This window comes from Ruditapes philippinarum, unplaced genomic scaffold (genome assembly GCF_026571515.1).
Source record: "Ruditapes philippinarum isolate M1 unplaced genomic scaffold, ASM2657151v2 ctg893_1_1_1_1, whole genome shotgun sequence".
NCBI lineage: Eukaryota > Metazoa > Mollusca > Bivalvia > Venerida > Veneridae > Ruditapes > Ruditapes philippinarum.
In genome coordinates, this window is record NW_026864801.1 from 305,047 (window position 1) to 332,688 (window position 27,642).

General features: G+C 33.9%; 1 protein-coding gene across 4 annotated transcripts; it reads left to right on the forward strand.

Moving 5' to 3' along the window:
- Positions 1-351: 351 nt before the first annotated feature.
- Positions 352-14,943, forward strand: LOC132726864 (leucine-rich repeat protein SHOC-2-like). 4 transcript variants are annotated; one of them, XM_060712264.1, is made up of 2 exons: positions 352-464; positions 11,806-14,943. In XM_060712264.1, the coding sequence occupies exon 2, from the start codon at positions 11,874-11,876 to the stop codon at positions 14,265-14,267; it is 2,394 nt and encodes a 797-aa protein (XP_060568247.1). In that variant the 5' UTR covers positions 352-464; positions 11,806-11,873; the 3' UTR covers positions 14,268-14,943. The 4 variants fall into 4 exon arrangements, with proteins under 4 accessions (XP_060568247.1, XP_060568250.1, XP_060568249.1 ...); XM_060712267.1 differs by lacking the exon at positions 352-464 and adding an exon at positions 4,617-4,822; XM_060712266.1 differs by lacking the exon at positions 352-464 and adding an exon at positions 6,106-6,358.
- Positions 14,944-27,642: the final 12,699 nt, after the last annotated feature.

The following is a 27,642-nucleotide window of genomic DNA, read 5'->3' on the forward strand; positions in this document are numbered from 1 at the left end:
ACATCTCTCACGACCTCAGCGGGTTTCAGTCGTCAACACTGATCCTGATCTTTTTTTTAAAAAAACGGGGCCTGAATAAAAAAAACAATTTGAAAGTGGCTAGCCAAAGTTCTAGCCGTACATGAGTCACGTAGGCTAGCCAGGAGACACTGTATTGTTTAGCCGCACACTAATGCATACTATTATGTTATTTTATGTCTTTTAACAAGTATTTTAACCAAGAACCCGCATTTGTCCTCGTATTTATATTTATTTAAGCACGGGGCTATATTATTATATCGGTCTCTGATGTCATGTTACGCAAATACGCATTCTTTTAATGTTCTTCAAAGACGTATTCCATAAACATGTTGACGTCATTGTTTCAGTGACGTAAAAACGTTTTTGCGTCGACGTTACCAATAACAACTCGTTGCGTCGCCATTTCAATGGTGGTGAACGGAAAAACAGCAAAAACAAACATGGTAACGTTAAACAATATATTTTTTATATTATTTTTAAAGGTAGATCGGTAAATGTTTTATCAATTAGCTCCATGATTGGCATGAAAATTCGTTATTATTTTGTTAACTGGGATCTAGATTCTGGCACGGATTTATATTATATTTGTAATATAAATCCGTGATTCTGGTTATACTGGATCTAAATCGTTTATGAATTTACGTTTTGATCAGTATCGGCAACTTTCTACGTTTACACTCTGTATTTCATATTGAACTTACCAAAAATACTGAAATAAGACCTCAGATTAATTCTCAAACTGATAAAACCATTTTCTCAGTTAATATTTTAGCTCCTGCAGCTCATGGCTTGAAAAAAAAACGCATTCAGCTCTAAAATACAGAGTCCCCGCCTCCACAATGTTTCTTTTTTTTAATGATTTTAACTATTTAAATCAGAAGAGCCAAAAACCAAAATTTTAACGGGAATAGCTCTCGACAGCGGGGTTCAAATACAGTTGCACCTTGTCCAATGCTGTCTCCTGTATGACTCCTCCTTCCCATTCTCTTTCTTCTTCTCCTTGTTCTTCTCCTTCTTCTTCTTCTTCTTCTTCTTCTTCTAACAAAAAACTACAATTCCTTGTTTGAAAAGAAGTTTATACGCTGATCTTCAAAGAAGTTAAAATGCGAGATGTTCTATCTTGACAAAACATGATCTAAAATTTAAACAGTAATATCTTTTTGATTTCTTTTACTTGTCTAAATAGTCATGCTAGATCTAGAAGAGGACAAGAATTAACAACAAGATATATATTACACATTTCATCGTCTTCACCAAGTCGAGCCATTTCCCCATTTTAGGTGTTTGCTCTTAATATACGTATAACAGAGCAACAGATATAACAAAAGGCAAAAGGGTCGAACATCAAGTTCTGATAACAAAAATCTTGAAATTCTGAAGTTCAAAAGTTGATCACGAATTTGTGGTGAAGTTAAAATCGTGAATTTGTCGAGTTGAAATCGTGAATTTGAAGTTAAAATTTTGAATTAATGAAGATATAGAAGTTGAAATGTCACCGTCGGACTTTCGTACCTAAGGGACACTATTGATGCAAAAGTTCTGATGGATAGATGTCCATGAGTTGTCTGTACTGTAGTGACTTGATTATTTAAAAAATGACGTACATCTATGACATAAAAAAATGTGATGACAATTTCTATTTTACGGAATGTAATTTTAATAAACCTATTTCTGCCAGTATTAATTTTGAATGCTAATAAAACTTATCTTTAAGTCTTCAAAGTAGCAATTTTCCCAAATATATACAGTAGTATAAGCACCGTTCCCTTAATCCGTTAATACGTTAAAAAAGCAAAAACAGACGACCAAGAAACAGTACAATGACTAGCGCTTTTTCGGCTGTACGCATGAGAGAGAATTCCTAGGAAACGCTAATTCGAAATTATGAATAATAAAATATCTACATGTAATTCCTGGCATTAAATATGGATTATCAGATTACATTATTCTCCAGGTAAACAGTCATGACTTATTCATAATGCCCAGATCTTTCCGTATATAATCAGCGGAAAATCTACAAAGAAAAAACGAGAGAAATTCCCGTTCCAAAATCGATTCAAATATCAATTTAGTAATCAGAAAATGTTGCATACGAACCTGGCTTGGGAACAATGGGCTTATTTTTCCTCTACACCAAGGTAAATATATATGTATAAATTACGATTTTGTTTTTAACAAGATGTTGTGCTCTCTTGAGATGAAACTTCTTATTGACTGTACAAATTATGTCTCAAAAACACTGAATTATTTCATGAAATTGATTAATTAAAACATCAAATATTTGAAATGTTACATTGCTGAACTGTTTTATCACACACCCGTGCCGATTTTGCGACTCCTTAAAAATGGTATTGCACGGCCGTGCATATATTTTGACGTGACGTCATTTACGCTATACAAACATAGTGTAAAGACGCGCTAAATGTTAGCGTTTCACTATAGGCGTGTCAATGAAAAAATATTCTTTTGCACTTTGTGCAGTCTTTATTTCGGATATGAGATAAATAGAATATTATATACGTGTAGGTTCATTACTGAATTTATTGAACTCGTTAAATAAAATCATATTTTGCTCGCCAGAGGCTCGCATAATATAATTTTATTCAACTCGTTCAATAAATTCAGTATTGAACCTACACTCATTCAATATCCTCTATATATTCATAAAACTATTACAGCATTAGGGTATTGCAATTACAATATATTAAACTTAAAAACATTATTCTTTAATAATAAGAAATTGCATATTTAAGCCATAATAATCGTAAGAATTGCAGTTTTAGACACTGAAAACGTAAGACTTTTAAATTATAACATATGTTATAGTGATAAGACATTACATAAATCAGACATTACATTACATTAATTAGACATTACAATTATTAGACATTACACTTATTAGGTATTTCACTGTTTAGACATTAAACTAAAAACTTTTAACAATTATTAGACATAACACTTATAAGACATTCATAACGCTCACAATTCATTATGCAAATTACGCCTGTATGGGTATCCATATAAAAACAATGCTACAGGAGTACTATGGACGATTTTCAATGAAATTTGAAATAAAGTCGTATCATTTTAACTCATTAATATTTATATAATTACAATATAACTATTGTAAACTCGATCTTGCGTTTTGATATGTATTTCCGGAGCTTAATTATCATTTTTGTAGCTTTTATTGGAAATGAAAGGATATTTTCACTGTAATTATCACTGCATTGACAAATCAACATCTGTGTCATAAATTCAGCCTGTGAAACTATTTAAACAATTGAGGTAATCTGTCGCCGAAGCAAACAAAATCACTATGACTCCATAATGATTTTTGTCACAAAAGCTATCTGTCATTGCTATATCTATTTGGCAGAGTCTACGGAATCCAGTAAGTGCCATTTAATGTCATATGTGAATTTGGAGGTCAACGCACGAGTGTTGAAGCGGCACGGCTTATGAAATAAACAAACAAAAATGGAAAAAAAATGACTGCATACGATTTTTGATAAAAGGATTTCCGTTGTTTTCCTAAAAAAAATGCGTCAGTTGTTTCCCTGCAATTTCGTCAGTTATCTTCCATGAATAGAGTCAGTTGTTTTCATGAAATTGCGTCAGTTGCTTCCCTGCAATGGAGTCAGTCATTTACCTGGAATAGAAGCAGGTTTTTCCCCAAAATACGTCGGTTGATTTCTTAGAATTACGTCAGTTGTTTCCCAGGAATGGAATTTGTTTTGTTTTCCTTGAATTACGTCAGTGGTTTCCCTAGAATTGCGTCAGTTATCTCCCTTGAATAAAGTAAGTTGTTTCCCTGGAATTACAACAGTTGTTGTCTGAAATGGAGTCCGTTTTCTTCCTGAAATTGGTCAGTTGTTTCCTTGGAATTGCGTCAGCTATATCAATTTTTTCCCCAAAATCGCGTCAGTTGTAGCCTTTGAATGGAGTCAGTTGTTTTCCTGGAATTGCGTTAGTTGTTTCCTTGGTATTGCGTCAGTTGTTTCCCTGGAATTACCTCAATTCTTTTCCCAATATTGCGTCACTTGTTGCCCTGGAATGGAGTCAGTAAAAAAAATGTTGTTGCCGTGGAAAAGAGTCATATGTTGCCCTGGAATGGAGTCAGTTGTTTCCGGAAATTGCGTCAATCGTTTTCGTGGACTTGCGTCAGTTGTGTTCCTGGAATTACCCCAATTTTTCCCTGGAAGTTGTTTCCCGGGAATGGAGTCGTTTAATTCTGAATCATGTAGCTTATTGTGTATGCCGCTCGTATGGGTTTCCTACGACATTTGAGCCTTGTCACGACAACACCAACATAATGGGTTTGCGACCAGCATGAATGCAGACCAGCCTGCGCATCCGCGCAGTCTGATCAGGATCCATGCTGTTCGCTATCAGTTTCTCTACTTGTAATAGGGTTTGTAAGCGAACAGCATGGATCCTGATCAGACTGCGCGGATGCGCAGGCTGGTCTGGATCCATGCTGGTCGCAAACGCATTATGTTGGTTTTGTCGTGACAGAGCTCATTTATCAGAGACAATGTCATTTCCTATATTCCTCTCCATATACGCCCCTGATTGACTGTCTCGTTGATTGTGAAGTCAATATGATATAATCAGGAAACATCCGGAATGATAACGGCCATTAGCAAGTGTTACTTGAAACGATTTGTAACGTCGGGTAGAGAACAGAAAATTGATTACTGTATACAAAAGTGGGACAAAAAATTGATAATCGAAGACTCGGATATAACATTAAATGCTTTTGAAGCACACAAAAACAGAAACAAATGGACTTAGCGTAGTATGTTTGTTTTTAATTATTTTCTTCTGATAATCAATTATTAGATTTTAAAACAAATACTAAAAAATGTTTTGTTTGGGTTTAATAGAAATAGTTATTGCATGCACATCAAAAGCTTCCTGAAAAGGAAAATGTTTATTTGTTGTTTTTTTTTTAATTATTCGTCTTGATTTTATATGTAATTTGAATACACACAAAAAAGCTCGTGAACGACGTGCATTACTTTAAACCATTTGGAAAAAATCTAATTAAATGATAAGTATTTATTTAAATTTCCCTTTTCCATTTAGGTATACCGGTATCTGATATTCAAGTACTTAATATTGTCTGTCTTTACTTTGGCAATCACACTTAACGTTAACATGCGTTTTTTTATGATATTTGTATAAATACACTTTGTAAGCGTTCGTATTTGAGAATAAACACTTAAAAAGTTCAATAGTATACCATGAATAACGCCGTCTAACATATAAAATGTAAAGCTTTGTATGCCCATATTATGAGTTCGCCATTCGATATTAAATTCAATAAAAATTCAATCCATTTCTTTATCTAGGTCTGTAGCACACAATAAATTTAAGTCTCGAGATAAAGTTTGGTGTCAAAGAATGCTTTACCGTATTTAGTATAATAAATATGCCAAAAATAAACATCATATTCAAACGTTCAAATCTTAAACCAAAACAAAGCATAATATTTTGATACTGTCAAAGTTTACGATTTTATAAAAATATAAGTGTAACAGATTTAATTTTCGTTGCATTGTTTTTCTTTTTGTAATATTTAAAAAACAGATTTAATTTTCGTTGCATTTTTTTTCTTTTTGTTATATTTAAATGTTTTTTTTCTCTCGCATATTTTTACCATAATGGATTGTAAGGTTGTTTCGGGAATAGATAGATGAAATGAAATTCTTAAAATATGTTATAAATTGTGGAGAGTTAGGACCAGCGCATAAGCAAGAATATGTAGATTCAAGATAATAAAAAAAATCCTTAATTTTAATAAGCATAAATATTATATTTTTTTTATCTGTAAAATGCTTGTAGCCATTAAAACCTCTATTTGACCGTAATATTACACTTTTATGAAATAGTTACAATGGTAAACAAAATGATTAATTTTCATATCATTTTATTCAGGAATAAGACTTTTACTTAGCCTTTTAACATGTCACTATAAATTACGGTAATAATTGTATATACGGTAATATACAACTCAAAAAGTTCTTCACTTATCTGCAGTTGCTGTCATGGCGCCAGTCAACAAACGCCATCATGTCACGTGATATTAAATGGCGAAGCGCCCGGATGACGCAGACGAATTTTAAATTTAGTTTTTGACTTTTTGTTACACTTCAATATACATTTATTTTGCATGTCAGAATTGCCACACAAATCAAACGATAATTTGTACTGTTCGAACTTGAAGTAATTTACAGTGAATGTATAAAGATAACAACGGTGTAGTTGGATTTTGGACTTACGTTGACAGGAAAAACATACTTTTTCCATTGCTTGATTTAACTATTTCTTGGTGAGTAAAATATAGAGGTTGAGTTTTGAAATGAAAGTAATGTAAAAAAAAACACTTTTGGCTAAAGAAAAGACACAGCATTCATAATGTTTTGTAATGTAGGCATTGTAGCAGAGCGCTGAGCAACAAATCAATCAATCAATCAATCAACGAACGAACGAATAGAATAAAATAATAAACTTGCTATGATATCGGTTCTTTGTTTTTGATATTAATATATTAACCTAATCAGTATTTTAAAATGAAAATCCTTTATATATGGGATTTAAAAAACATTCCTTATAGATTTAAAGCACAACTGTTATCTAATCTGGGTTTTTTAAACAAGTTGTCAATGATGTAATATTAATGTTTGATCGATCTATTGTATATGTTTCGTATGATCTTTTATACATGTCATTGTGATCTTAGTATACATGTATGTTCAGGAACAAGCGAGTAGATGAATGACTTTTAGATTAATAACCGTGATTGCAAAATCTTTGGCTAAGTACTTGAAAAATCATAATCAGTTTTAACAAAGAGTCGGATCTATTGCAGACAATGTAAGACTTAAAATATTTATCTTGTTTAGATTTTATGTAGTCCCCCCCGACTCTGTTTAATCATTTAACTTTATGCACACACAATAACTTTCTGTATTTCTCTTAACTTTGATCGAGTTTATATTAGGCGTTATTGCATTAAATTTCTATACTTTCAATTAATTTGTGGTCATATTTCACCATATTGTATGCTCAGCGTTTTGTATTGAATGTAAATAAAAGTTTTAGGGAAATTGATTTGTTGAATTGAACAATTGTATTTGGTATGTATAGATTTATTAACGGAAAGTTTACACCTGCAGGGAAACAACATCATGTATAGGCTTGTAAATTAACCATCATGAGTAATGACAAATTAGAACATTTGGTATATTTGAGAGAACGAAACTGCATTTAAATTTCTGCCCTACTTTGCCTCTGTAAGTTATGGTAATTTAAATCATTTAAATATGCGAGACATAGACCATTCGAATTAACTTTTGCAATTGATATCAACTTTATTTAGACACTGCATGCCGTTACTAATTTTGGTCTAGTTTTAAATTATTCAAAGACCTGCTCATTTGATAATTGTGTCTCTCTGGTCTGGCGCAACAAGGCCTAAAACCTTGTTTGTTTCTGCATATCGTCTTGAAACTTAGATCGACTCACTGACCAGTTAGAACACTTTATATCTATAATTTGGTATCGAATTATTTCACTATAATTTCATATTAATACAGGAGATCGTGTGCATATACATTATGTCTTGTAAATAAGTGACTCGTTTTCAAAATTACAAGTTATAATAGACCATTTAATGGGGGAAAACAGGCGCAATAACTCTCGCCTGCTATGTGTACCTTTCAGAGCTCTCTGTTTTAATGCCAACGATTTTAAAGCTGTGTACTTTTTTGTCCTGAATTCCATTGGACCGAATGGCTAAGATTTATTTTTTAAGATTTTTTTAAAGGTGGTCAGTGTTATGTAGAAGTTGTAATTAGCAGAATCTTAACCAATATTTACCATATTTTCCCATTGATTTTGTGAAATTAACTTTTTTCATTTATTCATTTTTTTAATTATTTTTTTAATTATTTTTCCCCATATTATTAACATAAAGGATTTCATCAAGGAAAATACAATGGTTAAATGAAATGCTAATGAGGAATCGTCAACCTTTCAAGTCTAGCAAAACATTATGGTCATCCTGTCCAACACTTATTAATGAATACCATGTAAGACTATTCATTTTGTGCAATTTGAATAAAACCAGTTTGTCAAATCATTTTAAACAATGTTACTATGATATTGAATTTTACGTTTCTTAGATTTCACGAGAAATCAATTCTAACTTTACCGGAATCGTCTTTATGTTTATAAATAATTTAGAAAGTGAAAATCAAAGTTCTCGAGTTACTAAGTTATTAGGCAAATGTAAATTAGATCGATTTTTGAACTGAAATAACAGTCCATTGAAATATTTCGTTGACATCAAAAATAATAATAAAATCGTATCGATTGACACATGTTAATAACAATAGGTATGATAAATAAATTTGAATAATTCTCGATAAATTTATGACATGTATATCAAACCGTATGAAACTGTTTAAATTGTCCATATATGTTAAATGCCCATTTCAAAAGAAATAAATTCACCAGATTTTTGTCTATCACCACTTTCATATAAGAGTGGGATTAAAAATTGTTTTTAATCTTACGCTATAATACAAATGTAGATCACAATAATAAACAATCAAACAAATATTTTGATATAGATTACATGTTTTTTGACGTTTGTAATAGCTTTTCTTTTTTTTTTACTGATATATTACAAATCATCGCTTATTTAGCAAATATACATGCCTTTCTAACTAGTTTTTACCCCTCCCGAATCAATACTAATGCCTATAAGGTTTAACCACCTTTAATTATTCGTTTTCGGCTCGACTTTTATCCCAGCCCGATAGGGATTTATTAAGTTAATTCAGTGTGGGAATTTAGATCACGGTATTAATGTATAAATCTATCTCTATTTGGTCCTGTATAATATATACATATACCTATCAGAAACGTGTTATCGATCTGGCTTCGAGTATTGTTGGTGTAGTCAAGGTATATTGTTGACTTTTGCCTCGTGCAAACTTTACTTTTCAATAACCTTACTGGTATTTAATGGAAAATAGAGTTGCTGGTCTGACCTAAAATTGATATTTAATCAAATTTGAAATTTAAAATACATGATTTAGGGACGTATTTTAAACTGAGGTAAGACTTTTTCATTCACTTTCTTTGTTATAAATCTTGACTGAATTTGTTTTCTTTTGGATAAAAATAAGTTGAATAATTCGCGTTTGAGTTTTATCTTTTAAGAAATCTTATCCCTTATTGATCAGCGAAAAAAAGTTTTGATTTAAATGTAATGTATCTTTTGAATAAATATTGTTTAAATACTGTTAAATCTCCATATAACGATTTTATGAAACTAACAATAAAAATCAAAATATATTTCATTCCTTTTTTGTTTTTAAATATTAAACATCAGTTTTGTCAGTGTCGTATTATATTGGCTTAATATTATAACATTTGTACATCATCATCAGCAACAACGTCATCGTCATTATCATCATTATTTCATCATCATCATCATCGTCATCGTCATCGTCGTCATCATCATCATCATCATCATCATCATCATCATCATCATCATCATTATTATTATTATTATTATTATTATTATTATTATTATTATTATCATCATCATCATCACCATCATTATAATCATCATTATCATTATCATTATTATTATTATTATTATTATCACTTTCATAATCATCATTATTATTATTATCATCATCATCATCATCATTATTATCATCATCATCATCAACATCTTCTTCATCTTCATCAGCTTCATTTAACTCTACACATAGAATGATAATGGCCAGTATTATATATAGAATGATAATGGCTGGGATGAAAGTGCATTAATAATTAATGTATTACTGATCGAGTGACTTGATAAAATATCTATGCATCTTTTATGTATAAAGTTGCCTTCACCACCAGTGACACGGCCAGACCACCGTGCACATCCTGGCCAGACCACCTTGCACATCCTGAACAGTTTGACCAAACATTATACTGTTATTTAATTAACCCTGACCACACGAAATATCTTAAATAGACTTATCCATCTTTCATTCTGGACCAAACCTTTCTAAATTCTAAGATATCTATTGGCTAAATAGCGAACAGTGCGCGCCAGGAACAGACGTCCCGAACGTGCCAGCTGATCTTGGTCTGTACTGGTCACATGAGTAGAATCTGTTGCCGTGAGCAGACTTCGGGTAAATTTATGATATAATGGCCTGGATTTAAATATCGAAATTAATTATAGTGCCAAAGCAAAGTGAGGCTATTTCACAAATTTGGCAGGGTGAACTATTTAAAATTACAGTGACATTATAATCATCCTAGTTTAGATATTTAAATTTGTGAACTTTATTTACGTTGCACGTGTATTCTCAGCATGTGGTGATGTGTGAACATAAACGCACCGAATTGAAATGTCAATCTCTTTTCACGCACTTACAAGTTCTGCATATTATATATTACATGCACCTTGGCGCGTCTAAAGTCTGTACCTCAATTTATATGACGAATTTCAAGCGGTATAAAAATTGATATCGATTGAAGAATCGATATAATATAAACTGCAAACAATCTTCCGTTTGTAGAGAGATATTGAATATACCCTAAATATTGAAGTAATAATTCATAATTTTAATCCGCTATGGAACGAGTAAACACAAATTGCTGAATTAATTTGAATGTATATAATACAAGTTCATGAATAGATAGCCCCCTTCTATACTTCTATGAAAAATATAAATATATTTGCATGATTATTTATGAATATTTTTTGTAAGTTTATCAACTGAGTTCACCGATCAGTACATATCCTTAAATAAATACAAACTGACTGTTATTGTGATGTATTTATTGTTAAAGGTTGTTGTATTTAAATTTATATTTAGTTTGACGTCATCACTTTTAATCCTTTTAATATTGGTGTTTCAATGTTCAAATTTACTTTTGAGAAAATAAATAAAACCCAAATATAGGTAGAACCTAGTTGTCCGGTACCATTTTTCTATTTTGATAAAAAGAATTTAAAGCCACTCAAAATTTAGCGAATATCAAGTTATAATAATTATTAATGTTTTATAAATAAGTATATCGATGAATTTCCTGTAATTGTCTTTAGAAATGGCGATATCTTGTTATCAGATATCAGTTACCGGACGATAAACCGGCAATGTTCTTGCAATTATCCAGAGGCTGGATGTTATCTATAGCCTTTGCAATATATTGTCGATATTAACATTCTTACTAGAAGCCAGACGATATATCGCCAATAGTACTCTTGTTTTCCAAAGGCTGGACGATAGATCGTCAATGTTCTTGTTTTGGCGATAATATTATAGCGTCACTATTTTTGTTTTGATGCATAGGTTTGACCATATATCGTAAAAATCGTTGTTTCTATCTAGAGGCTTTACGATATATCGGCAATATTCTTGTTGTTATCTAAAGGTTGGGCGATATATCATCGATAAAGTTGTTGCTATCTAGAGGCTGAACGATATATCGTCAATACTGTTGTCATTAGTTGCATGACGATGTATCGTGTATCTATATACCCATTGTTATCTAGACATTGGGCTGAATAAGTTGTTGTTGTATTCATGCCAATATTTTAACTTTAAAAATGAGATGAGTTTAGTTACGGAATACAGTATAAGCTAGCTTGTTAGTTTTGCTTTTTGCTTGTAATAGCTATTACAAGATTACAAGAATAGATTTCATCCCTGCCTTAATGTATAAACTACACATATCAAATATATCTATTTTCAGATAATGAAAACTATGTAAAGACAACCGGTTCCTGAAGACCTTGTGAACGGCAACCACTTACTGTAACAATGAGTGCCAAAAAGAAGAAGAAGGATGATAAGCCGCCGCCGGCGACGGGGCCGGGAAGTAAGATCATTTCCCTTAATGAAGCCCTGAAAAAGCATATCAAACGTATAGAAGGAAATAAAGTGCATCTGAAATTTGGTACGTGCAACATAAAGTCATTGCCGCTAGAAGTGTGGACAAACGAAGAGTTGGCTGAACTTACAATAAAACTTAACTGTGAAAACAATAGAATAAAGCGGCTACCAAAATCAGTTGCAGTGTTAGAGAATTTGGAATATATAAATTGTAGAAATAATGCGCTTGGGACGTTTCCAGGTTCTGTGTCTAGGTTGAAAAAACTGATATATCTAGACATGACAAACAACAATATCAAGAAGCTCCCACCTGCAATACACAAAGCGACGGGCCTAGCCACTTTGTATGCCTCCAACAACAAGATCCGGGCTTTGCCAAAGAATATTGGGAAAGCCCCCTCTCTCATGTACGTCGACCTGTCCCGAAATCAGATTAAAGCATTTAAGAAAGGTGTGTATGAGTTGTCCGCGACAGTTATTTTGTCACACAACAAGATCACAGACATGCCCGCAGCTACGGTAAAAAAGCCAAATATCCAAAGAATGGATCTTTCCTATAATGGTATCAGTCATATACCGGAGTCAATCGAGAAGCTACAACGGTTGACGTGGCTTGATCTTTCCCACAATTCACTAGACGACTTACCACCACAAATAGGCAAAGTTCGTTTCCTTCATTATTTCAACTTGTCTCATAACAACATCAAAACGCTACCGGAAGAGCTATGGCATCTTGGACCAGCACTCAACACGCTTCTTCTCGGACATAACGAGATGGGGGTATTGCCCGATGAAATCCAAAGTCTGAAAAAGTTAAAAGAGCTTGATATTTCCGGAAACCAGTTGCAGTACTTACCAGAGGGATTGAAGGAATGCTGTTGTCTGCAACTGTTGAATTCATCGGAGAACAAACTGAACTCTATGAAGTTTGCAGTGTTTCTCAAATCATTGGAAGTGCTTAATGTCGCAAAAAATGAAATAGATGTTATTCCAGTAGAAATAGCAACCATGAAAAATCTGGTCACACTTGATGTGTCCGATAATAAAATCAAAGTGCTCCCTGATTGTATAGGTAACATACAGACATTAAAAAAATTGCTTGTAGCTAAAAATAAACTGACTGTTCTACCGGATACTATTGGTGTTGGACAAGTTCTTACGCATTTGGATATATCAGACAACAAACTAACGTCACTTCCAACAGATTTAAGGAAATTGAGAAATCTTGAAGAATTCCTTATGGCCAACAACGACATAGCTGGCATGCCAAAGTCTATTGACTTCTTGTATCAAATTCGTCTGCTCGACATCTCAGGAAACGGCTTTACCGAACTCAATGTTCCGAAAACGCTGACAGATTTAAGACTTTCAAACAACCCGCTCACAGTCAACTACACGGACCTTCGCTCCGCCCTCGTTGTCATTGGAGATAAAGATCATCTGCGCAATCTTACGTCACTCGAACTGTGCAATCTAGGCCTCGACGAGATTCCACCCAGCGTTCACAACCTCCGCATGCTCAAACATTTAAACATCTCAAACAACAGCATTAAAACGCTCGGAGACAACATCTGCAAACTGAGAGGATTAGAATCGCTCGTCGCCGACCAGAATTTCTTGACAACGCTCCCAACCAATATAAGCGTTTTACAGAAGCTTAGCACGCTGTCCCTTTGTGACAACAACGTGGAAGCAATGTCCCCAGGCCTCCTGAATTGCATGGCTCTTGAGACACTTAAACTGTCGCATAACAAACTTAAACTGCTTCCGGAAAATTTTGGACGTTTGAACAAACTGATTACAATGGATTTGTCCAACAATGAGATACTGACCTTTCCAGCAGACAGGATTGATGTGTTAGCATCTTTAATGACATTGGACTTGAATCAGAATCACATTGATCAAATGCCTATAGATTTCCCCTATTTGTACAGATTACGAGAACTGCGCGCAGCCGGAAATGACTTAGCAGGACTTCCGGGGGAACTAGATAAATTGAAGTCCTTGGAGGTTCTAGATCTATCGGACAATATAATTGAAGTATTACCTGAGAGTATATGCAAAATTCCAAACTTAAGAGAACTAGATGTTTCAAATAACAAAATTACTCGCGGTTTTCCAAAGGCATGGGAAAATTTGCGCGCTAAAGCATCTGTAAGCATGGCGGAGCAGTCATCCGTGAAGAACCGAGAAGAACGCGATCGGCCAAAGCCTGTGGTGGCTGAAACGCAAGTAAGTCCAAAAGCAGGTAGGAAGGGCAAAGGAGGGAAGAAGGGAAAGGTCAAATCTGCGCCTCCAAACCCAATCACAAGCACGGCATAAACATTTTTCATTGCTACCGAATTAAAAAAGAAAGATTGTTATTTGCATTTATTGTTGAATTATTGTAAGAATTGTGATAGTGTATTTCTCCCAAAATATAGTAAACATTTATATACTAGAAATAACACTTATTGTTATTTGTTTCTATATTATGATTAAGTTTTTATTATTCTGCTGTATAGGTCAGTGTATCATATTTTGCATTTATCCGTCCATACCTTGGTTTAAACTTGAAACCAAAGTTCCGTCCATAATTTATTTAATAATGAAAAAAAAATCTAGCAATGAACATTTGAAACATTTGATACAAATTGAAAACAGAAAGATTGAAAATGATTAGGCTACATTTGACAGCATATACATATTAGAAATATCGAAAAAAGATGTGTTTTGTTTGCAATCCTTTATTCAATGTGATTATTTATCTACCTTGTTGTCTGTGTTTGGATATTGGAATGTTTTAAGACAAATTTTTGTTAGTCTTTAAACGCAGAAAGGTATTTATAAAAATCTAATTGCTGCAACGTATGACTATAGTGTTTTAAAGATGTATTATTCATACTTTACACTAATATCTCTTCATTTAGGTACTTTTTTATTATTTATGTTATTATATTATTGGAAAATGAGTTGTTAGGGTTATATTTGTTGAATAAACATTGATTAGATTATTATAGACATGTTTTGAATTTTATTTTGATAATACTGTCTAATATGCAAATAATTTATGTGGCGAAATTGCCGCGTGACCCGGAACTCCACATGACAACATTGATAGCATATCAGTCTCTTGCTGTTGTTTATATACAGTACTTAATATTAAATTGCTGAATTGCATAGTTTTGCCTGTAACTCCTACACTTTAGGACTATTTAATAGTTTCTTTTTAAAGTATAACCCTCCAGAGTATATCTATCCATTTGAATATTGTGACCCCTATACTTTCGATCCAGAATTTATAGTTTTACGTATGTACCCGTATATGCAAAACACAAGAAGTAGAAAGTCATTTATATTCTTAGTTACTGTCTGTCAGAAAGGCGTGCGTATATGTTCTGACAATGAGATGAATGAATAGTAATTATTTCAATCCCCCTCATGATTTTTTTTAATTATGATGGAATACAATATTGTGTACCACGATCTTTACCCATATATTGTTCGTCTGTCAGTCTACATCTCATCTATATCATAACTGAAAGGCGAAGATTTTTATTCTTTAATTTTACAAATCTTTCACATTTTACCCTTTCAGAGATGCAACCGAAATAAAATCAGAATCTCAGAAAAGAATGAAACACTTATAATAACTTGTACAAATATAATGGCCAATATGTTTGAATGTCTAAAACGCTTCTTTTTGTAATATTTGAACTATGGAGAAAAATAACAAGCCTTTACAAGCATAGTTTTGCAACCCCTGTATAGCATATCTCCTATTGTCATATCTCCATATTTTGTCAGAAAATTATGAAAAGTAAACTACATTTGTATACAAATAATTCTATAAAATTTATCCTGTGCGTCACACATATGATTGGAAACATGGCCGCAGTAATGCTGAACAGAACTTGTTCCAGCGTTTTCATACTTTGAGTATCTGAAAATCATCTGGCTAGAACCAGATTATCAATCATTTAGAGTCATCCGAATCCAGGACAACTTAACATGAAATGCAAGAACATTTCCTTTTGTCCGACCATCTGTTTCAATTATTAGCTGCCGAAAGTCATGTCCATGTGGTACCCCGATTTATTGCAATTCTTCTATACTGAGTTACTCGACCAAATTGTAAAAAGTTGCTATAATTTATCCTTGACGAATAGTAAAACTAGGACATGTGGAAATATTGGTGCTGATACTTGAAAAAGAAGCGGCAAAGAGGGGCTGAAGATATGGCGGCTAAAAAATTCCATACAATGTTAATGTTACATAAATAGCTCAGCCCAAAAATCTGTTTATATGGAATGGCAGACAAAGAAGGTGGGATATTGAAAAGAAAATTAAGATAATTGTATGGATTTAAGCAACACGTACGTGCAGTTTAAATGTCAAGGTTGTCGACTTAAACAACCAGATATAGTTTATGATTTCGACTTAAAGATTGTAGCTATTTTTTTAACTTTGTTATTATTTTCTTAATTTCTGTTTTGTTTTGTTTTTACCTTCATTTAAAATGAGTGCACCATATTCCAATAATAACAAGATAAAATAAAAAGAATCCCTAAAGAACGCCCAAAACGACAAAATTGAAAATGTTGAAAGCTCGGTTTGATTGAGTCTGTTCATGAATGGAACTCGAAAATGCAACTTACCGTCCACGCCCACTAGTACCAACATAAGCAAAATTCAACATTTGAACGTGAAAATGGTGAAAATTTGAATTTAGAAACATCAGCAGGTGTGTTCATACGGCAGTTATCATGAAACCTTCAATGTGACACTTCCTTGCTATTCCATGATAAGTGGCGTATGGTCATCAAGTAAAAAAATGCGCTAGATGAGGAAAACATATTTAGGCCACATCAATGCAACCTACAGAGAGACGAATCAGCTATACAGTTCGTATAATACAGAGAAACCCTAGACAGGATAATACAATTTTAAAAAAGTGCCTTCAAGATATTATTAAATAAGTAAACCAGATGATAATTGGTACATTAAACATTGTTAAAAACAATAACTCTGTCATAACCTTCAGATGATATTTTTCCCATTCTATCATTTCATGTTTTTGAAATTTTGACCTTATGTTTTTTTTTTTGGAACGTTCCAATATTGTTCTAATAATACCTGATTTTTCAAATGTGCTAAAAACATTATCAAGATTCCATTATCAAACATTTTACCAACCATAACATCCTTTACCACCATCAACATGGTTTCAGAGAAAAGTGGTCATATGTTACACAACTTGTTGACCTGTTGATTAAAGACACACATATACACGCAGAGACAAATACACATGCATACACACACACGCACGCACCAACACGCGTACGCACACACACGCGCACGCACGCACACACACACATAAGTTCAAACACGCATGCACACGCGCATACACACAAAACACATACTTGCACGCATGTATGCATGGATGCTGGGGGCTTTTGTTTTTGATGGGGGCTTTTGTCCTACATGTAAATTTCATGGGGGGGGGGGCTTTTGTCCACCTTGTCATTTTTAGGTGGGGGGACTTTCATCCGTGGGGGGGGGAGGCTTTTGTCCTACAATCGCATGTGATATCCCAATAATTGATCAATTATCACCTGCATATATTGTCTAACTCGACGCGGTTATTAATAATATCATAAAAAATCTAAATTGATTAACCGCATTAATATATGTCTAGGTTTATAATGATATTAAAGTGACATTATGCTCATTTTTTCATTGTCAAATTGAATTTAATTAACTTTATATTTCAATAAACTGGTCGTTGTAATGGTGAATGACCAACCCATGATATTTGAAAATGTGTAGGATAAAAAATAAATCTACCTAAATATATAAAGACTGTCCCACTCTTTTTATAAATTGAAAGTTACAGATACATTCAGACGGATAATTACACACACAAAAGCAAAGAGACATCAATATTTAAATATTATTATTTCATTAAAGCGCGGTCCGCCTCGTCTCGAGTCACGGTCCGCCCTGTCCCAAAATACGGTCCGCCCCATCCAAACACACGATCCGCCTTGGTACGGTCCGCCCTGTCTCACGGTCCACCCTGTCCGTAATTCTGATCACCACAGTCTATAATAAAAAGCAAGTATCCTCTTAGAATTCAACTGTTGAGGCTTTCGATAAGGTCAATCATAAGAAAGTACCGCTGAAAATACAATACCTTGGAATCAGAGGTCATGAAAACTTTAAAATAGTTCAATAGTTTTCTAGATAACAGATTGCTGTTAGTTGTGCTTAATAGCAGCAGCCCAAACCCGAGTCCCCAAGACCCTGTTCTAGGACCCTCGTGTCTCGCTTATATAAATGACCTCCAACAAAACACACATTCCCAGGCCCGCATACATTCCCACGCCGCTTGTTTGCAGACGATAAGTACACACAGGGTTTTTCAAATACAAAGATTTATCTATTTGATAGACCCTGGTCTGTTGCTTACCAGACGTAAGTCAGAACCCAGCTTGAATATGGTTCCGAAGCATGGTCCCCAAGATACAAGATACAAGAAAAGTTATTTTACGTCGGATACATATAAACAGAAAACATTAGCTCATGAGCTATTTTCCGACAAACAATAGTATATTAACTAAACAAAAGTAAAGCAGCTATAAAAGAAAATATAAGCATAAGCACTTTAAGTACATAGAAAGCAACTAAAAATTATAAGCATAAGCACATCTAAATACATGGATTGAAGTTATTATAGCACCATGCATGCTTAAAAATTACAATAATTACAAGCAAGATAAAACAAATAACAGATATAATTATATAAATAATGTACATTCCTGTAAAAGAGTTATATATAAGTTAAAGACAGACATGTATAACAATAAGCATAAGCACATCTAAGAATATGAATTAAGAAAATAAAATTTAAAATAAGTTAAAAACTACAAAAGTTACAAGAAAAAGAATACAAAAATAAGATATACATATACACCTATGTACATACCTGTAAAAGAAATATAATAGATATATTAAAAAGACATATATAAAAAAAACAAGGAAATTACAAGGACTATCACATAATGCACATAAAAGCACATATAAAACATGTTAATCACATACAAACACATGTTAGACACACATGTGTTTAACAAAAGGCTACAAGCGACACATTGAGCACTTACATTTTGGGCCTGTCCAGGTGCCAACCAGCCTCCCAAATTCTTTGAAGTTTTCTACTCTTCTGATGTCACTAGGGAGGCTGTTCCACACAAAACCCTCAAAACGGAAGGAGTTCTGACCATACCTGGTGGTTCGAACTGTAGGCACTTCTAGAATATGATCATACCTGCAATTGTAAACAGAGGTCTTAAATTTGGCCAAGTTTTGAATATATTTAGGTGATATATTGTGTAAGCACTTGAAAGTCTCGATTGCAATTGTTTTTAACCTGCTTAAATGGAGTGTGGGTAATTTAACCTTATTAAGGAGACCTTCATATGATGATGTAAAATCATTGAAAACAATGCGTAAGGCCCTGTACTGGAGTTTTTCAAGTTTGTTTGTGTTGGCTTTACTACAGAAGTGCCACACTATGGGACAGTAATTGAAATTGGACCTGATAAAAGATTTGAATATGATAAGCCTGGTAGGTACAGAGAGGAATTTACTTAATCTTTGCAGGACATTTAACTGTTTTGCAGCTTTTTGGCAAATGGCTGATACCTGGGCATCAAAATTTAATTGATAGTCAATATCTACTCCTAGTAATTTGACCTGTTCATCACATGGGATAGTGCTGCCGCTTATATCAAATGACTTAATTTCAGTATGTGACTTGACCCCCACTGAGATAGCTTGAAACTTTTCAGGGTTTGCCTGCATTTGATTAGATTTAAACCAATCTATGAGGATATTACTTTCATCCTCAAGGGTAGATTTGACAACTGTAGCATTTTTATGCCAGAAGGACAAAGTGTTATCATCAGCATAATTATAAAGGGTGGATTTTTCTATGAAGTAAAATATATCATTAATGAAAATGTTGAAGACCAGGGGCCCTAATATTGATCCTTGAGGGACACCCTTAATAATATTATCCCACTGGCTGGTATAATCCCCTAGTTTAACCCTTTGTTTCCGCTTTTGGAGATAACTGAGCGTTATCAGACAGACCATATGCCTTAAGTTTAAGGATAATTAAATCATGTGGAAGACAGTCGAAGGCCTTTGATAAATCCATTAGTATTGCTCCGATGAACATGTTTTCATCAAGGGCCTTTTTCCAGTCTTCCTCTAGTCTTAGTAGCGTAGTCTGACAGCCATATGATTTACGGAAGGCTGCCAGATAAGGGTGAATAATTTCCTCAAAGTAACCCGAGAGTTGGTCGTGGATAACCCTTTCATATAATTTGGACATGGTGGGTAAAATACTTACTGGCCTTTAATTCCCTTTTAACCTTTGTTTTCATATTTCTCATTCTCTTGTATTTTAACCAGTTTTCATTACTTTTGTGTTTGAGAAAGGTGTTTTTTGCCTGACGTGTATTATAGATGACCTTTCTATAATTTGAGTTCATATAAGGAGGAGGGTTACGTCTGGGTTTTTTTTTACTTTCACAGGGGCATGATCATTAACGACCTGTTTAAGGAGCATCTCATGGGCCCAGTACACGTCATCAATGTCTTCAAAAACATGAGCAACATGAAATGGTACCTGTTCCAGGTCGTTATTAAAATCTTCATGGTTAAAACTTTTATATGATCTAAAATTTATTGGTTTGGTTTTGAAAGGATCACAATGTTCTCTTATGCTAGTACAGATCATGTTGTGACAGTCACTTAGTCCAGAATTGAAGTTTATTGTATTACATAGAAATTTTTTGGAATTTGTAAGTATTACATCAATTAAAGTAGGTGAATGTTTTTTTGTAAAGCATGTTGGTTCTTTTACTATATTGGCTAAATTAAAGTTATCACAAATATTACTGATACATTTGGACTTATCTTTTTTTAACATGTCATAATTAAGATCTCCTATACATTGATTATATACAGGTTGTCTAGACATTTGGTGATATTGTGTTCAAAAATATTGTCCTTCATAGAAGGTTGTCTATATGGACAGAAGATTCCCCATTTCCGCTCAGATAAACTTAGTTCATAGCAAATACCTTCTAGATAATCTGATTCTAAGTCCTTTCTACGTTTAAAGGGGAGATCGGCTCGAACAAAAGTCATAATCCCTCCACCATGGGAATTTCGATCTCTTCTTTCCATCTTGTATCCGTCTACCGTGAAGAGATTGTTGTTGAACGATATATCTAGTTTGAATCTTGTTATCATCCATACAACATAACATGGTGTCAGAAGTAAACTAAAGGAACAATATTGCAATAAAAGGAACTTAATTCAAAATTTATTTGGAATTGGATTTAACAAGCATTCTGGAAAGAAAGTAAATTGTGCGCATCACAAACATTTAACTTTCTTTAGAGGAATCAATTAATTCTACAGCTCTACAATGGATTTAAATGGTGTACCCATACCAACAATGAACTGGGACAGTCAGAACCCTATGGAGGAGTTCAAAAAGTTTAGGCAGCATGCATAACTTATATTCAGTGGCGCATTAAGAGAAAAAGATAAGAAGTGCAAGTTACTTACTTATTACTTTTGATTGGTGACAGAGGCCGACAAATATATAATACTCTGACATTAACTGAGCTCCAAAGAAAATCAATAAAGGCAATTTCGGATGCAATTCAAAAACATCTACAACCAAAATCAAATCCTGTATTTAGCAGATACAAATTCCACAATGAAAAACAGGGAAACAGTACGATTGAACAATTCATCACACGTCTAAAAACATTAGCAAATGATTGCGCTTTTGATGCAGGGTACAGAGATGATGTCATACGAGATCAAATAGTTATTGGAATTACGTCGGAAAAAGTTCGTGAAAAACTAATCACGGAAGGCGAAGCATTGACTCTTGAAAAAGCAGTCAGGATTTCACAGTCATATGAATACGCACAGGCTCAACTATGTGATATGACTAATTCCAAAAACATCGATGAAATTAATCACAAACGACATTCCACGTCAAAACACCAAAACGAGGCTGGAAAGAAACACAATCACCATGCAAGAGTTAGACAAAACCAACAGATAACAAAATGTGGAAATTGTGGACAGTCACATCACAGCAAAGATCGATGTCCGGCTAGAGGAAAACAGTGCAAGAACTGCCATAAATGGAATCACTATGCAGTTGTGTGTAGGTCAAACAAAAAAGTGCATGAAATCGAATCTGGAAACAGTAATAGTGACAGTAACAGTGACAGTGAATTTTGTATTGGTGCAGTTGATTCACATTCAAAGGGACAGGTATTTGTTGATTTACAGGTGGGCTCTAAAGGTCATTTTAAACAGTTTAAACGTGACACTGGGGCATGCTGTAACATCCTTTCTGAGGCAGATTTCAAATCCCTCAAGGTCAATACCCCCTTAAAGAAGCCAACTGACTGTCAAACTCACTGCTTACTCAGGCACTGAAATTAAGGTTCTAGGAGTAGTAGATCTCTCATGCAGCTACAAGAAGAAATGCACAAAACTTGTAGAATTTTATGTTGTGAGAACAAACAAACCCTCAATCCTAGGTTTACAATCATGCATTGACTTCAATTTAATTCAGATTGTAATGTCCGTAGACTAGAATGAGCAAATGAATAAAAATTCTGTCTTGCGTGACTTTCCTGAAGTTTTTCATGGCTTTGGAAAATTACCTGGTGCTTGTTCGATCAAAGTAGATCCCAAGTATTCCCCAGTAATTCATCCTCCCCGACGCGTTCCTGTAGCTCTTAAGAGCAAGGTTAAAATGGAACTTGATGCTATGGAAAAGGCTGGAATCATAGCCAAGGTCACCACACCAACACATTGGGTGAATAGTATGGTCGTAGTCAATAAGCCACATTCTGATAAAGTTAGAATTGTAATTGATCCTAAAGACCTTAATAAGGCAATCCATAGGCCACATTATCCTACAAAAATCTTAGATGATATTTAAAGTCTGCAAAATATTTCACAAAACTTGACTGCAAATCAGGTTACTGGTCCGTTGTTTTAGATGACGAATCATCATATCTAACCACATTCAACACCCCTCAAGGTCGTTATAGGTATCTAAGATGTCCCATGGGACTGAAATGCAGCCAAGATCTTTTCCAGCAAAAGATGGATGAGTGCTTAGAAGGCTTACTTGGTTGTAGTGTCATTGTAGATGACATTCTTGTTTATGGTTCAACTCGAGAAGAGCATGACATAAACCTAAGAAACTTACTTGATAGGTGCCGCCAAAAGGTCATTAGGTTAAACGAAGACAAACTTGTTGTTTGTGTCTCGGAGGTTAAGTATTTTGGTCACATCCTCTCAGCTGATGGATTGAAACCAGACCCCGAAAAATGTAGGGCTATCCAAGAAATGGAAGCGCCTAAAGACAAGTCTGAGCTTAAGACAATACTTGGCATGATAACTTATCTATCTAGATATGCCCCAAACTTGTCCGAGATCATTCATCCACTCTCAGAAATATTAAAGAAAGATGTAATTTTTCACTGGGGATGCTCCTCAAGTTCGAGCATTTCAGAAAGTCCCAAAGGCATACTTACTGAGGCTGTGTCCAGGCCCAGTGTTATCTTATTTTGATCCAAATAAGGCACTAGTACTTCAGTCTGACAGTTCTCAGTATGGCTGTGCTTCTACTTTAATGCAAGATGGAAAACCTATAGCCTTTGCAAGCAAATCTTTGAACCAACTCAGAAAGGTCATGGGCCATGATTGAAAAAGAACTCATTGCCATAGTATTTGGCATGACAAAGTTCAGACAATATATCTACGGTAGGCACATAACTGTAGAAACAGATCACTTACCCTTGATCAGTGTTGTTAAGAAATCCCTATACAGTTGCAAGGCAAAGTATTACAAAGGCTCTTATTAGCGTTACATGGTTATGATTTTGAGTTGGCAGCACCCAAAGCAGGCACTCAAAATACCCGTTTGCTGACACATTGTCTCGGAAATATTTACCAGATACTTACCCAGAAATTTCCGAAAATACCAATATGCATGTTCACTTCATAACAAAAAACTTGCCATACACAGATCAAAAACTTAGTGAAGTAAGGTCAAAAACTGAGTCAGATCCAACACTCATGACCTTGAAACAAATCATTCTTCAAGGCTGGCCTGAAAAACGCAAAGATTGCAATTCTCAAGTTCTAGAATACTGGAATTAAAGAGATGAACTCACTGTTGTAGATAATATCATCTACAAAGGTCAAAGATTGATTATTCCTAAGTGTCTAAGATCTGAAATGTTAAATTTGCTACATAAAGGTCACCCAGGTCAGGAACGTAGCTTCCTCAGGGCACAAATTTCTATGTTTTTGGCCTAACATTAGCAAAGACATAGTGCAGAAAGTGCAACTAGTGTTCTGTATGTGCAGAGCATCAAAGGTCAAATTCAAAGGAACTGCCTTGGTTTCACATGAAACCCTAAGTACCCATGGCAGGTACTAGGTACTGATGTATTTACATTAGATAACCAAAGACTACTTGTAAGTATGCGACTACATGAGCAACTATTTTGAAGTTGACATGATTTAAAATACAAACAGTAGCACTATTATTAAGTTAATGAGAACTTGGTTTTCAAGACATGGTATTCCCCAGAAAATAGTTTCAGATGGTGCTAGTTATTACACATCACAAGAATTTAAAGAATTCACAACTAAATGGGACATAAAGCATGTAAGGTCATCACCTCAATAGACCCCTTTCAAAATTACTAGAAATAGAACGCTGCATATCATTACTGACCACAGGTTATCTCTGGAGGCAGAAAGCTGTCTGCTAATAGCCTAAATTCATGGAAAAGAGTCTACACATGCTAAAAAATGACCATGTCTTTGGGTTTTACTCTTAATATTTCATATCTGTAAATTTAGTTTTTTACTTTGATAAACTCATAATCCTTTTCTGCAGACAAAACACTTCTGATTCATTATTATTGGACAAAAATATATTGGCTAGTAAGCTACAGATACTGGCATTCAATGGGCCCACTGTTTTTCGTTTGAGAAATGTTGTTCAAAAAAGTGACCACTTTTTCGGCGCCGTCCCCCATCCAAATATTACATCAGCGGGTTGCCAGAAGGGGGGGTTGTGCCCCCTTCTGTTTGGGGGGTTTGAAGGGCGGCGGAGTCCCCCTCATCTCCAAGAAAATTTTGGACATATGACAGGCTAAAAATGGCCTCAGGTCGATCTTAGGGTAACTAGTAACCGGCTGAAAAGCCTTTTAACTCTATCTCAATTCATTGAAGGGCGGCAAAATATGATTTTTTGGGAGTCCCCCCTTGCCATGGTAACCCCTACAGAGGCTATGGTGTATCTCCAAAGAAAATTGGAAAATCTAGGTTTTTGTGTAAATTCCAAGGTTTTTCATCATTTTTTGTTTGGGGGGTTTGAAGGGCGGCGGAGTCACCCTCATCTCCAAGAAAATTTTGGACATGTGACAGGCTAAAAATGGCCTCAGGTCGATCTTAGGGTAACTAGTAACCGACGCTGAAAAGCCTTTTACTCTATCTCAATTCATTGAGAAGTTGCAGCACTTTGAAATCAGTTTTGATGGAAAAAAACAATGCAAAATAGTGATTTTTGGCAATTTTGAGACGTCCCCCCGTTGCCATGGTAACAGGAAATTTACCATTGAGCTATGGTTACAGAGGCTATGGTGTAGTCAACATTTGTGCCAAGTTTCATTAGTATTGAAGCATTTTTCACAGTTTCATATCAGTTTGAACTTGTTACAGGAGGCTTTTCAATGAAAACGGCCATTTTTCGCAATATGCTCATGGGGTAAAAGGTTAATGCTTTCTCAGAATAAATTGACATTTATAGCGGACAAATGTTTGAGCTTCTCAATTTCAAACAAAGGGAGATATTATGATATCAAGATTAGATAACTCTTTACATGTTTATTTATTTATTTTATTTTAGCAACAACATAGATCACAGTTACATAATAAGATATATATATATATATATATATATATTCACACATATCTTCACTTACGGGGCCCATATATAAGACCGAGTTGAGTGGCATTATTTCATGCAGTCAATTTTTATATACGCCACTATATAGGCCTATAATGAACATTTCCATACAACAGAACTAAGGGGTACTAAGTTATATATATAAACTATATATTTGATTTTACCATAGGTGAAAACATATTGACCAATAACATAAAACCCCATTAAAAATATATACATTTGTGGGACATATATCATTTACTACTAAAACCGGCCTACGGGCACTATGTTAGAAGGGTAGCCTACGCCCCCATACATCGTTTTAAACATGCCAGAGTTGCGAGGCCTTATGTATGCCCCACATTAAATATACACCCCACAAGTATGGTCTCAAATAGACCGATGCCCCGTAAATGGAGGAATGTGTTTGTATATATATATATAAAATAACAGTTTATCCAAATTAAAATATCATTTCATATTAATAATAAATAAAACAAATTTAGTTAATGACTGTGATCAGATGAGGCATTGGATAAATGTATTTAACAAAAAAAGAAGTAAATAAATAAATTAATAAAATCACATTTCAGATTAAGACTACAACAGTCAGAATTATAATTATCACAGAATATTGTTTAAAGTTACTGATAAACATGATATAAAAGAAATAAAAGAATTTCAATAAAATTTCAATACAAAGGTTTTGTTTAAAAGTGATCTATGGTTACAAGGATAGCCCATTAAGCTGGTGTGCTTATTTCCAATGGGGCCCTGTTAACCAAATAGATGGAAACAAGATGAAACCAGAGAGACATTCATTCCTCAAATAAAAATAGACAATGAGATAACCTTCAAATTATTCAATCACAGAAGGTTTGCATTATCACAGTAAGAAAGGCACAGGAAAAAATAAGATAATTAAAAAATAATAAAGTAATATAAAAAATCACTTTGATGTTGCGCAGCCAATATTGAGGCAAGATGGCTTTTAACAGAAGTTTTATATAAAGTTGGATTTGATATACATTTTACATCATCTGGCAAACTATTCCAATCTTTAATACCATTATAGAAAAAGGTGCTATTACTTGTCTTATTACAAAGAGGAATTGAAAAATTAAACTTATTTGATCTAGTGTTGTAGTTGTGTGTATCAGACATCCGAACAAAATTTGTTTTCATATAAGTTGGACACTTATTATAAAAAATCTTATGCATATGATTAAGTCTTAGTTGTTTAACTCTGTTTTCAATATTTAACATGTTAACATCTGTAAAATCAGAAGGAGTTAAACTAGTTCTTGGATGGTAATCTTTTATAAACCTTATGACTTTGTTTTGAGCTACTTGCAGTTTCTTTTTCAGATTTTTATTTAAACTTTCGTACCAGGACGAACAAGAATAGTCAAAATGACATTAGATTAAAGCAGAACAAAGCAATTTTCTACAGTTAAATGATAAACATTTACTGTTTCTGTACAAAAATGTAAGTTTAGTGTTTACTTTAGATATGACTGTATTAACAATTTCTTCTCCAGACAGAAGATTTTCAATTTTCAATCCAAGATGTTCAGTTGTATAGTTAATGGGATTACTTCCCTGTACTTGATATTCATTGATGCTATGTTATAT

Coding starts and splice junctions, on each gene's coding strand:
- LOC132726864 (XM_060712264.1), top strand. CDS start 11,874: ATGAGTGCCAAAAAGAAGAAGAAGGATGATAAGCCGCCGCCGGCGACG.